General features: G+C 38.5%; 1 protein-coding gene across 1 annotated transcript in view; it reads left to right on the top strand.

The window, feature by feature from the left end:
- GRM7 (glutamate metabotropic receptor 7) overlaps window positions 1-15011 on the top strand; it is a 621924-nt gene extending 606913 nt beyond the window's left edge. The window contains exon 9 of the mRNA XM_034998142.1: window positions 14930-15011. Coding sequence (XP_034854033.1) covers window positions 14930-14979 — 50 coding nt within the window. The 3' untranslated portion in view covers window positions 14980-15011. The remainder of the gene's footprint in view (window positions 1-14929) is intronic.
- The last annotated feature ends 303 nt before the right edge of the window (window positions 15012-15314 follow it).

Genomic DNA, 15314 nt, shown 5'->3' with positions numbered 1-15314 from the left:
CATTGGATGTGTTTGTTCATCTGTCTAATCCTCAGATGTCCTTTGGTAAAGTAGGGATAATATTGGTATCTGTCTTGCAGGACTTGCTGGAAGTATCAAAAAGGTTTGTAAATACCAAACGCTCAACAGAGTTCCTAGAACATTTTAAGCGTCTAACAAATACTACTACTATCAGAGCACAAGCATTTGTGCATCCATATGTTTAACTTCAGGGAAAGAAGAACTATTGAGAATTCAAAAAACAATTTTTTTAGTGTCTCATCATCTCAGCAATGTTTGTTTGCTGAGATTAAGGATTCACCCTACACTGTTTGTGATCAAGTTGTAGGACTATCCTTTGGGATGTAACAGGTTGTTTTGGGTATGGGGTACATAAATGATCCCTGGAAAACATGGAAATTTGAGTGGAAACTGCTAAGTGTGTTCGCTAACCAACCTGGGTCATATGGACCCAGTGTGCTTATACATTCATGTATCATAGACACACATGGATAGCTTTAGGCTCAGTCTTTTTGATAGAATCGATTCTGTAGCTGACTCAGTCTTCAGTTTGCTTTATCAGTGCAGACACAGCTCAAATCTTGACTGCAAAGTTAAGGACTGAATAAATAGAGGAAAACTCACTTCAGCTCATCTAAATGACATTCGTATGGTGCTTATCAGTTGATATCCAATTACTAAATCAAAATAGATAAAGGAAGTACATAAGTAAATGTTCATTTACAGGCTCTAGTCCTTGATTTTGCCAACTACATAACAGTACTACAGGAAAGGTTCCTAGAATCAATGAGTACCAGTTCCAATATTGCACAAAGATGACATGGGCTGTATATAGGAGTAGCAACAGCCATTGATTATGTGTACAAGTCTGTCCGTACAGTAAGACAACTGTCATTTTCGCCATAGTAGAACCTGCCCAACTCCTGCCTCCCCGTCTGGCTCCAGTTGACTAACACAGTCTCTCAAAGTACAAGAGTTCAGTGTTATACTTTTGCAGAGATGAGGCAGTGGCTAATGATGGCAGTATAGCTGGATAGAAGTGGAAACATGTTGACAGTGACTTGACAGATTCCTTTTTCAATGAATGGAGAAATGCACTAGGTGTTCTGACAACTCCTTAAACCTCCTTAAGGAAAGTTGGCGGCACCCTACAAGCATCCAAAATCCAAACAACTAGTTTGGTTTCATTTTATAGGCAGCCTGACCTTCTGCTGTGGAAGGACCCCTTTCTTTCAAGGGAAAGGCAGTGCACACACAATGAGTCAGTGTTATGTGTGTGACATTCTCCTAACACATCCAAAGAAAAGCCGGATCACAGCTAAAATATATTAAAATTATACTAAATCCCATTCTAAGTGTCTCACATGCATTAACACCTTTTATCCTCATAACACCATTGACACTATTTTTATGTCCATTTTTCGGATAGGAAACAGAGGCACAGAGAGATAAAGTAACTTGCCCAAGGCCATACAACTGATTGGTGGTTATTCTTGTATGTCTGTCTGTCCATCTTTTCAACTGCTCTATTTTTTTACTGTGGTGGCTATTTTGGTGATCGCTCTTGAATTAGATCGTCGGGGTTCTACACCAGGCCACAGAAACAACTTCCATTTGTTTTCATCTCTTCTCTGAGATACAACTATCTTGAGGGCACTGCTTCCTGGTGGCAAATGGTATGAGAAAAAGGTAGGGGTAGCTTTCAGCAAAGTTGTGAAGCATAAATTTTGCTTTGGAGATGACAGGTCTCAAGCTTTGTAATCATAAAACTTCTCAAACATTCAGAGAAGTAGAAGGTAAGTAGCATAATCCATCACCAAGGCTGAAGAACTAATATTTTACCCTACTTGTTTCATCAGTACCTATGTAATTTTTGCCTTGAACCATTTTAAAGTTAACTACAGATACCATAATTCTTTACTCTAAAATATTTTAGCTCATCATAAAATGCCGACATTCTCCAACCTTACCATCATATAATTATTCTATCTAACCAAGGTTGCAGTAATTCTCGAATATCATTTAGCACCCAGTCTCTGGTCTCCAATCTTCAGAGTCTCTCAATCTTTCCTGATAGAAGGCACTCTTCTGCTTCCTCCATCCAATTTCTCCAAACCCAATGCCTTGAACCCAGCTGAATTCTAGGGATGAGAATTCCAGTCTCCTGCCCAAATCCCTCAAGTTACATCACAAGTGGTCTGACCTTGAGTACAAAGTGGAACAGGCAGTGTGGACAGGTCCATCAGGCATTAGCGTGCAAAGAGAATATGTTTAAGCGAAGACTGTAGACCATCAATTTAAAATTGGGAATTTGAAAGGTATCTCTCAGGGTTGTTAAATCATCTTAAACTCCTTGAACCTAATCTACACACTGAAGGGCCATTATCAATCCACCCTATTCAAAGTAACAGATTGGCGATGTGTGAGACAAAAGGAGAAAAGAAATATTTCTAGAGAGAACACTGAAGTTGGAAAGTATGGAACCATGAGGCACCTGCTATGGTTGAGCACAGATTATGTTGCTTGGGTTGGTCATGGGAGACCAGGGTGGTAAAACCAGTTTGGTAATATCAGCCCTCAGCCATAATCAATTTCCAGTATACTCTTCCAGCACCTCCAATAGAAACCACTATCTCTACTCATGCACGGCGTGGTTAAGGGTCTGTTCCATCCGTCTTTTATCTGAACACAAATTCTCTTGTCTGTTCTCTCTTGAAAGCAATGTTACTACTTACTATAAAGTCAAAATCAAATGTTCCCACTTTCACCAATACGGCTAATATTTTCTGAGGTTTATTTTTAATTCATGGTCAAGGATCAGGCGCTGCATTTAGTGTTTTTGTCTCTCTAGACTCCTCTAATCTGAAATAGTCCCACATCATATTTTTGTCCATTATGATACTGACATTTGAAAAGTCCACCAGCTTTCTTTTAGCTTTTAATAATTTGATCCATTTCCTTCAGACTTCCCAGTACACAGTTTAATTATAGAGCACTCAAAATTCTGTAACCTATTCTTTGCGCTAAACATTATTAATGTTATGGCATAAGCATTTCCAAGTTGCTCCATCATCTTAATAACCGTTACCTTTGATAGATTTAAATGTCCCATTAAAGAATGCTTTAGAATTTATTTAACCCCTGTCTAGTGTTAGAGATTTAGATTCTTCAAAACTGCAAATATTATTTTACCTCTTCATGAACATCTTTATGCATATAGCTTGGTCCTTTTTATTTTCTATCAAGATTCTTAATACATTTTTAATCTAAATTCATATTTTCCTAGTACTAATCTGTAGGATTTACTATTTTACTTTTTTAAGTTTGTTATTTATCTTGAAAAACAAAAATAAATCACCTTGAAATTCACTGTTTTTTAATATTAATGTCTTTGCTCATAAAGATTTACTAATGTTAAATAAATGAGCAAATTAATATGCAAAATTAATAATAAGAAAAAAGGAACATTCCATCATTACAAAGTTCTGATGTTGAAACTGACATAATAGGTTCAGGTCTGAGTATAAGCTAGTGAGTTTCATACATAGTGGAAGCTGATGTATGACATCTCACTGTTACATACTTAACCTTTACAATCCATGCCCAGTTTAGCCACAGGGGAATCTGGTCTATTAGATTGAGACCTCTTTGAGGACAGGGACATGTCTTATTCCCTCTGTATCCACAGCAACCAGTGTTTAATACTTAGTAGACATTTGCTTTATATTTGCTTTAAACTAAAGTTTTGGCTGATTTCTCTTATCTGTAGCAGATTCCAATCCTTCCATCTTCCAAAGCCAGTATCCCAAAATATGCAGCTTATGAAATACTGCATCTTTATTCCTGTACAGATATTCAGTTCTCAGGCTCAGTCTTTTGCCTACCAGGTTAAGATGAGCTGGATTCCAAGAAAGGAAGGCAAGTTAAGGTTGCCTTCATCTCTTTCTTTGCCTTGGCCAGGTCTTCTCTGGTTTCTTCTCCTTGAGCCCCCTGGATTCTCTAAGATCTAGAGTCACATTAAAAGTCAACCTAACTGGGGCGCCTGGGTGGCTCAGTTGGTTAAGCGACTGCCTTCGGCTCAGGTCATGATCCTGGAGTCCCGGGATCAAGTCCCGCATCAGGCTCCCTGCTCGGCAGGGAGTCTGCTTCTCCCTCTGGCCCTCCTCCCTCTCATGCTCTCTGTCTCTCATTCTCTCTCTCTCAAATAAATAAAATCTTAAAAAAAAAAAGTCAACCTAACTGAACTTAACAACACTTGTCTGCCATGTCATGTACACCCCCTCCTAAATTAAATATCAATCAATCAATCAATCAAATAAGCACCGTAGCTCTGGCCTCAAGGTACTTCCCCAGGACAATGGCCCTAAAGGCTCTTTTCCATGTTCTCATGCCTAAGAGAACAAGGTGTTAGCAAGGGCATTGCTAGAACTATGAGTTGCTTCCTCATCTAGAACCCCACTGTAGTACTGTCTTAGAATTCCACTTACCACAAACACAATCCTAATCACTCCATCAACTCCAAGTTGATCTCCTGTCCGCACTTACTACCCACCTCTTCCCTATTCCCAGTTCATCCTTCAGGTTACTGTTGGAACATTCTCTACTTCTTTCAAATATTGGTGAACTTCTCACAGTTCATCTTCATAATAAGAACCCTACATGTAACATAAAATACCCTTGCCAATCTGAGATTAATCTCCCTAATCATCTTCCCTAGCATTCTTTCTTCTCTCCATGAACCCTGTCCTCTTTAAATGCTCCACACATTTTGCCATTCTCTCCAAACACTCAGCTTTTTCACAAAACATGCCTTTGCCAATGTCATGTCCTCCACGTGGAATGTTCTTCAATACCTGTACCCTTGATTTCTGGTTTCCCTGGCAGAGAAATGTCCACAATTTACAGCTCAAGATTCTCGTCCACTTTGAAACCTTCCTTGAGTTTATGATGGCACCTTCTGCCATGTTGGAATTCTTCATGCATATCACCATTTCTGCTCACTCTCTTTATTCCAGCCATCCTGGATTTTCAGATGCCAACCTCAGGGATTTGCACCTGCTGTTCACTCTATGATCCAAGAATTTTCATAGTTTCTTTCTCATCTCCTTCAAGCCTCTGCTCAAATGTCATCCTCTCTGTACCTTACCTATCACCTTTCCTAGGAGGACAACCTTGCCTAATCTGCCTAGCCCCATAGTCTTTTTTTTTTTTTTCATAGTGTTTGGGATTGCCTGACATCAGCATAGAGTTGAACCTCATTGTTCATGGGTTCTCTATTTACAAACTCCCCAGTGCTCGCTTTGGCAGCACATATACTATTTACAAACTCCCTTACTTGCTAAAACTGATGCGTAACTCCAAAACCATTATTTGTGCTTTTGTAGTTGTTTGCAGACGTATTCAGAGTAGGGAAATATTTGAGTCATTAAATGCACACAGTCTCAGCTAAGGCTGAACAAGGTGGTGCTCTGCCTTGTTTTAGCTCTAAGGGTGAATTTGTAGTCTGTTTAATACCTAAGTTTTGCATTTTTGTCGGTTCTTTTGCTATTTAAAGCAGCTCCCAAACTGAAGTGCTATCTAGTGTTCTTAAGTTCAGGATGCATGAGTTATAATTCTGTTGGCCATGAGTTCAATGATAACCAATCAATAATATATATTAAATAAAGCATCTTCAAACAAAAACAAACATAAATCAAGGCTATGTCTTGATTGATTAAGTGTTGTGGCCAGAGTCTCATAGGAACCTAACCTTGTATTTCCCCTAGGAGCAATGATTCAGTATTCAATAATTCAGTGTTTGTAGCAACTTTATAGAATATAACAACAAATAACAAGAATTGGCTGCATTTACCTTTTTTTAAAAAAATTATCTGTCTCTCTCCAACAGGATATAAGCACCATACAATCAGGGGTTGTGCAGCTCTGTAACATGGCTAAATTTCCCTGCCTATAATAGTGTTTGACACATAGTAGGTGGTCAATAAATATGTGTTGAATTGCACTGAAGCAGGAGTTGTTCAAAGATAGAGACTATTTTCCCCTACCTCTGTGCCACTGTTTTTAACCAAACTACCATTAGCACACCATAAGCTCTCAGTAATAGTGGAATAAAGAAAATAGAAGTGAATGAATGGACTGTGAATCTCCTACTCCAAAACAGCAAGACCTGGATTTTAGCTAGAGATTTTCATCCAGGAACACTAAGTACTACTCTGCTACTATTTTGTCACTATTGCCTTATTTGTAACATTATGCTTAAGACGGGCTTTCATGCACAGCTTCAGTCTTGGATGCACCACTGCATCCATAATATGCTCCAGAACGCTCATATCTGTAATAGACTGAAATTGCAAAACACACAAAAGCTTTTGAATGCCCAGGCAGAGTGCATAACAAGAAAAAATAGAAATCTTTGATGCAGTAATCTAGAGCATCCTTTTTGTTTCTAGGGCAAAACATATATAGCCTCAATCAAACTACCCAGATCTTGGCCAAGTTTAAAGATGTTTCCTATCAGAGACCTAGTCTGTTTGCTTCCAAAACATATTCCAAGAACCATGTAAACCTCTGCTTGATGCTTTACATCTTAAAAAACAAATTATTTTTTTTTAAAGAAACACAGAATGTTCATTGACTGTTTTCATGGCAGAATTGAAAATTGATTTCTCAATTTTAGCTAGGCTGTTTTGGGCCTCTGTGGCTGCTAAAAGGGGAAAAAAGAATACTGTGATTTAAAAGTTACAAATGCAATCTAAGGAGTTACAGCAATAGCTTTGTATACAATAGCACCACGTGGGACACTGAGAAAAAAAAAAAAAGTGGTTGAAAAAGCCAGTCAAGTTCCCATGTATTCTGGGGCAGGGGCAGGAGGAGGGAAGGGTGGAACTCTCCTTTTCTCCTAAAACATTCCTAGATCTGACAATGACTTCAGAGAGCAGAAGCCTCTCTACGGTGATCCATTCAGTAAATACCGAGCACTGACTTGGTATTACACACTTACTAAGCACTAGGAAAAACAAGGGTCTCTTCCATCCTTAAACCTGCACTACTAATGTCTGAGACACACGAGAGCAATGAGCAGTAAGTGACACACCCTGGCTGTGCTAAGTGTGGCAAAGGAAAAGTAGAGAAGCCCTGAGACAATAGAGCAGGGGCACCTAACTAGTCTGGAGGAGGTCAGGAAAGGCTCCCTGAATCAAGTGACTTTGAGAAACTACAAAGGGAATGAGGAGTAGGAGGTAGTTAGGAGAAAGCTAGTTAACACTGTAGGGAGGGAAACTCCAAGTTGAGGATTGAAGATTCTGCTTCAAAATCACTGATGGTCTCTCAACTGCCATTGCCTTACTTTGGCACTCAAGGCCTTTGACAAGAGACTCCATTAGGAAGATAAATAACCATAGGGATTTTGTCTTGTTCATCACTATTTCCAGTGTCTTGAATTTAGTATGGCAGCATGCATATTCACCAAAATAATTATCTGGACCCTCCTACCCTGTCAACCTTCAGTTCCAGAACTTTCTGACTCCCCTCCCCACACACCTTGATGGGAACATGGTATACTTTTAAATCACCAGCATCTTTTTTTTTTTAATAAAGATTTTTATTTATTTGACAGAGAGAGACAGCAAAAGAGGGAACACAAGCAGGGGGAGTGGGAGAGGGAGAAGAAGGCTTCCCGCAGAGCAGGGAGCCCAATGCAGGGCTTGATCCCAGGACCCTGGGATCATGACATGAGCCTAAGGCAGATGCTTAACGACTGAGCCACCCAGGCACCCTGCACCTGCATCCTTCTTATATTTTCCCATTCGTCATTCAGATGAATGAAATGCCCATTTCACTGAGAAGCTTTCTCAGGCTTAGTACAAAACACCCCCATCCAAGACAGAGTTAATTAGCCCTTGTCATGTATCTCTAAGCACTTATCACAGTCCCTATAATCATTTCCCCAACCATAAAACAAATTCCTTAACAAAAGGGACTACACCTGACTCATATCTTTGTTCCTAATGAAAATGGAGCAAGCACTTCGCACATTTTTTCTAAGGATATCTAGGATGTTGCTTCTCTGTTTTCTTGAACCGGATTACTATTGTCTGCACATACGGTAGACTGGTCCCATCATCCATTGAACAGTCTCCCTCATTCAACGTTGGTGAAGGTGCCAATTTGCTTTGGGGACTCCTCTCAGTGTGAGTCTGGCCTATGAACTCTTGTCTTATGCTGATTGTGTTATGTAGGAAAAACAACAAAGGAAATGCCAAGCCCTTGCTGATGGCACATAGCAATCCTCTCTAAATGTTGTCAAATAATCCAAATTTACAATAATGAGAAGCAAACCAACAGCTTGCAAACTTCCAAGCCATTTTGCAAGATTAGCATGTATTAAAGTGACTGGTATTTAACAGGTGCTAAATAATATTTTATTAGATGGATGGTTGGGTACATGGACAGAAATTCAGATTTTGGATCTTTGGTAACTAGATTAGAATTACCGGTGATGTGGAATCCTGACATATTTAGCTGATTGTATTTTAACCCCTGACAAGCTCTTTGTGTCAAGAAGTCCAGTTAACTAACATAAAGACAAATACTCCAGCATTCTCCTGGTAAGTTGTTGCGGTAGAGCTGGAGGTGGGACAGAGAAGATGCAGAAAAGTCTCAGATTTCCTTAGATCAGTGTTCAACTTGAACAACTGTGAATGCCTCATTTTTTTGGTAATCATATTCTCCATCCTTGGGTTTTCCATCTTTTTGGCTGAGTAACGTGCTACTTTTAGAAGACAATTAAAAGAAAAAAAAAAGATTTAGGAATATAAGAAGTTTACTAGCTTTTTTGAAATTCTTAGTGGAAATTAACAATTGAAGGTAACATATACTCATTTGCCATTAAGCGATGGGCTAAGGCCATTTACTAATGAAATGAACAGGCAGGAAACAGCCAGTGACCACAGAACTAATAGCTAAAAGTATTTCCTTTTGTTTTAGTGACTGTAAACTATAATATGAAGAATTTCTTCCATTTAAAGTATTTTTAGGGACACCTGGGTGGCTCAGTCGCTTAAGCGTCTGCCTTCGGCTCAGGTCATGATCCCAGGTTCTGCATTGAGTCCCGCATCAGGCTCCCTGCTCAGTAAGGAGCCGGCTTCTCCCTCTGTCTGCCACTTCCCCTGCTTGTTCACGTGTGCTCTCTCTCTCTCTCTCTGACAAATAAATAAAATCTTTAAAAAAATAAAGTATTTTTAACTAAACAACAGCTGTGAATTATGGTTGACAGGGAAGCAATGGCAGCAGGGAGGGGAGGCACAGATACCACTTAGAATAGGTTCATAGAAAAGTCAGTTTGAGTCAAATTTCATCAGGCAATAAACCAGTGTTCCCGAGTTTGGTAAGCTTTACAAAGGACAGAAGTAACAGGCAGGACCAACATTTAAGAAAGAACCAAAAGTACATTCTTGTATAGTGGCAAGGGATCCACTAAAAAGGGGAGAGAGGGCTATGCAATCAAATAAATTTGGAAAACAGTGCAAACAGCCTCAGAAAGTTACAAAGTGGCTGCTCAGAGACTTACTCTAGCCCCTGGCCTCTTTCCTTTGATTTGCTCAAGGTTTTAATAGGATTTTAAACTTGGCACTAAAAAATAGGCATTTGTAAAGCCTGGAAGACAGCCCAATATATAAGATGTGCTCAATAAATGAAAAATTTTGAAAAGAGATTTCAAATGAATAAAAAATGAAGCTTCACCTAACAACACAGAAGTCCAGCTCCTCTTTAAAAAATGAAATATCTGACTCTAAAATAAGGTAACATCCTACAGATCATTATGCTATCACATGGGGAAAGTGTTTTTCAATGGATCGGGGTTCATGCTGTTCCTTAATATTGTACACTTGACTCACTTTGCTCATTTGTACTATATGCCCAGCTGCTATAGGAGAATTCTTAGAGAATCACAAAGCACAACATTATGTTAATAGCCCTGAGAGGCCCCACACATGTCCATGTGCACATGTGAAAACGTGTGTCAGGCACATATGTAGAAATAAAACTGCTGTGTCAATGCTATGTATATCCTCTGCTTTTCTAGGTCTTTCCAAATGGTTCTCTCATGGCGATTATACCAATTTCCATTTTTACCAGAGTAGTCTAAGAATCTGCACTTCACACACTCACTAGTATGTGGTATTAGTGCAAATGCACTTTTTATTTTGTAATGGCTAGGCATGAAATGCCATCTCTTTATTATTTTAATTTGTATTTTTCCAATTGATGAGGTTGAGCATTTTTCATGTTTTTTTTTATCTACAAATTACTTTTTGATATCACTTGATTCATTTATTTTAAATTAGATTGTCTTTTATTTATTAATTTGTATACATTAAAAATTTTGTATAACACTCCTTTGTCAATTAAATATATTGCAAATAATTTCTCCTAGTTTATAATTTATCATTTAACTTTATAGATGATATTGGTTTTCAAATCTCATTTATTCCAGTATTGTTTGCTATTGAAAACAATTATATTGGGGTGCCTGGGTAGCTCAGTTGTTAAGCGTCTGCCTTCAGCTCAGGTCATGATCCCAGGGTCTGGGGTTCGAGCCCGCATTGGGCTCCCTGCTCAGCGGGAAGCCTGCTTCTCCCTCTCCCACTCCCCCCTGCTTGTGTTCCCTCTCTCGCTGTGTCTCTATCAAATAAATAAATAAATCTTTAAAAAATATAAAGTAGGGTCCATCAATAAAAAAAGAATTAGAAACTTGTTCTATGTTTATACAGGAAACTATATAGTAATTATGATTACCAAATCAACAGAAATAAATATTAAAACGACAATGTTATATGAAAAACAGGTTGCAAATGGATATGCACAGTGATACCATTTTTGTACAATTGAAAAAACACAAAGCAAAACTCTATATTTTATGGGCAGCTACGTATGCAATAGCAGCATGAGCCTCATTGGGAAAGATGCAGACCCACATCAGACTAACAGGCTGGGATGGGAGAAAGAGGGAAGAACTGGCAGTGGGGGTGGGGAAGTAGGGAAGGCTCAGATGTGTTTTATTTCCCATGGGTGGATGGAGGGGCACCTGAAGCAAAGATGTAAATATATTAATGCACTATTTTTTTTTTTTAAGATTTTGTTTATTTTTTTGACAGATAGAGAGCACAAGTAGGCAGAGTGGCAGGCAGAAGGAGAGGGAGAAGCAGGCTCTCCGCCGAGCAGGGAGCCAGATGTGGGGCTCAATCCCAGGACCCCAGGATCATGACCTGAGCCGAAGGCAGCCGCTTAACTGACTGAGCCACCCAGGCGCCCCTTTTTTTTTTTTTTTAAGATTTTATTTATTTATTTGACAGAGAGAGACACAGTGAGAGAGGGAACACAAGTAGGGGGAAGTGGGAGAGGGAGAAGCAGGCTTCCCACTGAGCAGGGAGCCCAGTGTGGGGCTCGATCCCAGGACCCTGGGATCATGACCTGAGCCGAAGGTGGACGTTTAACAACTGAGCCACCCAGGCGCCCCATTAATGCACTATTTTCAAGGCTGTGATACGTGATTGTCTACACTTTCTGTGGCTGTTTGAATCACTTCATACATACACTGATATGTGTATATATATATCTACATACACATTTAAATTTTTAACAAGAGCTCACAGAAATATATGGAATATTGTCAATGAACTATGCAGTTCCTTATTATTTAAAAAAATATTTTTATTTAAAAATAAAAATAAAAATAAAAAATAAATTAAATATGGGATAGAGAAAAGAGGCTTATTTAATCTTATTCAAAATTTTATATTTATTTATGTTTCCCATAATTCAATGTTTCTTATAATATCCATAAGACTCTTTTTCTTCTCCATTTTTTATTATTTTTTTCTTCACTTCTATAGACTGGGTTGAAAGTGTTCCATGGACCACACTTGAGAAATGAAGCTTTCGTGAGACAAAAATTCTCATGAGAAATTAGAGAGAAAACAAGTAGTTCACTTATAGTAGTTCAAGTTAATGTAGTTCAAGTAGTTCAAGTTAATGTCAAATCCAGTTTGATTTTGACAAAACACCAAGAGTAAGATGGAATGTCTAACGTTTTTAAGGAGCAAAGTAATTCGTTCCAAAAAACAGTACCCATAATACTGCTTCATTATAAACATCAACTCTAAGATACCTTGCTTTGAAAACTACCGATGTAGGTAACTTTTAAAAATTCGACAGGGACCCTGTCATATATTCTTATTGTTCCTTGTAACTTTACAAGAAAAACTTGTAACTTTACAAGAGAAATTCTACTTTAAAATACTAAAAGTATATTTCCTTAGAAAGTGTTTCACTGTACAACTATTTTGACCTAAGCAATTTTCTTTTCTAGGCCATAAACTACATTGCTATTCAAATAAATGGAATTGTCAGACACCACTGGTACTTATCTTATTTACTCATAAGGCTAGAACATTTTAAAAATAAACATTATAATACATCGGGCATTGCTCTGAAAAGCACATAAATTGCCATTCTAGGACCTACACAACTCCATTATCATTTTGCTGCAAAATTCCTCAGCTATTCTGCCAAGAAAGCATGAATTGAGGCTAATCATTTGTACAAGAATTTTGTAATTTAAAAATACCTTTATGCATTATGTTGCCAGATGAGAAACTGGAATATTTCATACATTTATGCCATTAACAGGCCACAGGGTAACAATTATTCTAACCATTTTTACAAAGGCTCAGAGAAGTTCAATGTCATTGGACTGGTCTAGGTCACACCTCAAGTAAATGATAGAGCTGAATCAGAACCCGGGTCAGGTGAGTCCAAATGCAGCATGGTCTTCCTACTATGGTCTGGAGAGCAAACTGTAGATTCAAACATCAGCCTCATTTTGGAATGCCAGTCCCTCTGAGCCTCAGACCCTTCCTATATAAGGTGGAGATTATAAACAGCATTCATCTCAAGGCTTACAAACACAAGAAGGTAATCCATGCCAAGCATCAGTGAATTTCCACTAACATTATCATCATTTTGAATTTTTTACAGCATAACCTCATCTTGATGATAGTTTAATACAAACCAATGCTCAGCTTTATGATTTAAGGACAATATTTTCTAACTTCCTTATTCTTTTGGTGAAGACTCTTCCAGAGAAATTGGTGTTTTCAAGTAACCTGTTTGAGGAATTTCAAATATGTTGTGCTTTTTTCACTAGACAGTTATGCTTATACGGAAAACAGTCACACAATAATCACACAATAAAGGTAATCTCAGATATTTAGGTCATTAAACCTCTGGGTTTTTTCTTTGATCCCTCTCCCCCCTCCTTTTTTTGCTGAGGATAATTAGTATATTACCATCTGACGAGGCAGGCTGTGATTATTTCTTGCAATTATCTGCTGGAGTTATCTAGCTATGACACTGTAAATAGGCTTCAGAGTAAAGAAAACATTTTTAGAAAGTTTTTCTCTTTATATTTAAACCAAGCATATTAGTGAGACAGTGAAGGCTGTACTAACAATGGGAACCTTCTTAGAAGGCTGAGGCATTATTGATACCATGTATTTATCAAGGAGGATGCACCATGACCCAGCTCATGACCAGATTTTCCAGAGGACCCTCAATGTCATATAATTCTATTTTCTCCTCTAATTTTAGTTAACAAATGCAATGTGATTTAATAGAGAAATGAGTCTGGATCTTTAAATAAAAATTTACCAGAAGGAGAGTCTGAATTTTTAATCCAGAAAATAAAATCTGTCTTTTTGTAGAGTGTACACATGCATATATGTATCTGTAATATACTAGCTGCGTTACCTACTCAAAGTTCAGATGCAAACTCTCTCAGTATGCTATTGTAGCTTCTCCATTCTTCTAAATTCCCATATGAATCCCTACTTAAGAGGTGTGGAAGAATTCTTGTTACTTGTTTATATTAAATGAACAATACTACTTAGAATAAGAAACAGTAAGTAAAATAAGCCATCAGTAAATGCTACGTGACAGTTACTTTGTGTCCAACAGAAGCTGATGCAAAACTACTGAGATTTAATGAATAAAGAACATGTCACATTACAGCAATTGTATTACCTGGTATTGAGAACTAGAGTATAATATAAATCAGTCATACTTTGGGATCTTGGTGTCTTTGTTTCCAGGATGAGGACAGGAAAGGGTTTGATTTGCTCATCAGCGGCTCATCAGCTGCTCATCAGTGCCTAGTCCCATGTCTGGCATATGGTAGGCAACCAATGCTGAATGAATGAATGAATGAACGAGTAGAACTGGGTTCTAGAATCACTATACCAAATAGAAAAGTAATTTATTATTTAAAGAAAACAAATAAAAGGCGTGCATGGTGAGATTTAAGTGAGCCTCAAACTTTGATGGAAATAGTTCTACAAATTACCATTTACAACTTACTGATGATAACACTGTGCAAGTCAGTCACTAGTAATTTGATTGTGTGAATCCTAACTGAAGAAGGCACTGGTTGACCTAATCTGTAGTCAATGGAAATCAATCGCAGTGACCCAGGACAGACCTGTCCCAAGCAATGGCCATTTATTATGAGGAGGTCTGGGAGAAGATCACACAGCGAAATATCCTGCAACATGGGTGGGCCCTTTAAGCTTAGGGTAGGCTAATTAGAAAGCACGGCATCCACTAATTAATTTAGTAACCATTATAAACCTTAAAGAGGGAGGTTGGAGACGTCTTAGAATAGAGAGCACAGATGGTTTGAGAATTGCTGGGCACTGCAGATTTTAGTAGACAGAACCTTAGAAAGAGTCATAGGAATCCAAAGTGATTTGTGTGTTCCCAGTGGTGCACAGTTCCATCTTGACATTGTATTCAAGTCATCCCAGATCTAATTCTGTTTCTACCTTTGCAAATAAGGTCATTGCTACAACGGACTCTTACATTTTTTTTTCAGGCCCTGCTGCAAAAAAGAAGTATGTCAGTTATAATAACCTGGTTATCTAACCTGTTTCATTCCATGGAACCATGGAGGAGGAAGACCCTCAGTTGTTTTGTCACCCAACCTGGCATAGGACTCTTTTGGTCCTGCCCACTATCCATCACCGGAGGAGCATCACTGGCCAGGAGACCAACGTTAGAGGATCCAAGTGTCCTACACAGCTGCTTTATGAAATATTCTTACTTTATCTTGGCTTAATAAGTCACTGGCATCACCACTGCCAACTCGGCTGCAAGTTTGGACCTTCCCTACGACAGGGAGTGTTGAGACTCAAGTCCCACCCAGGCTCTTTAGGATGAACCACCGAGAGCCACAGTGAACGTTTTGGGGCTGACCTGTC

This window comes from Mirounga leonina, unplaced genomic scaffold (genome assembly GCF_011800145.1).
Source record: "Mirounga leonina isolate KUSES-001 unplaced genomic scaffold, KU_Mleo_1.0 Mir_94, whole genome shotgun sequence".
Taxonomy (NCBI): Eukaryota; Metazoa; Chordata; class Mammalia; order Carnivora; family Phocidae; genus Mirounga; species Mirounga leonina.
Note: the sequence above shows the minus strand (reverse complement) of the source record. Positions and strands in the feature narration are given on the sequence as shown.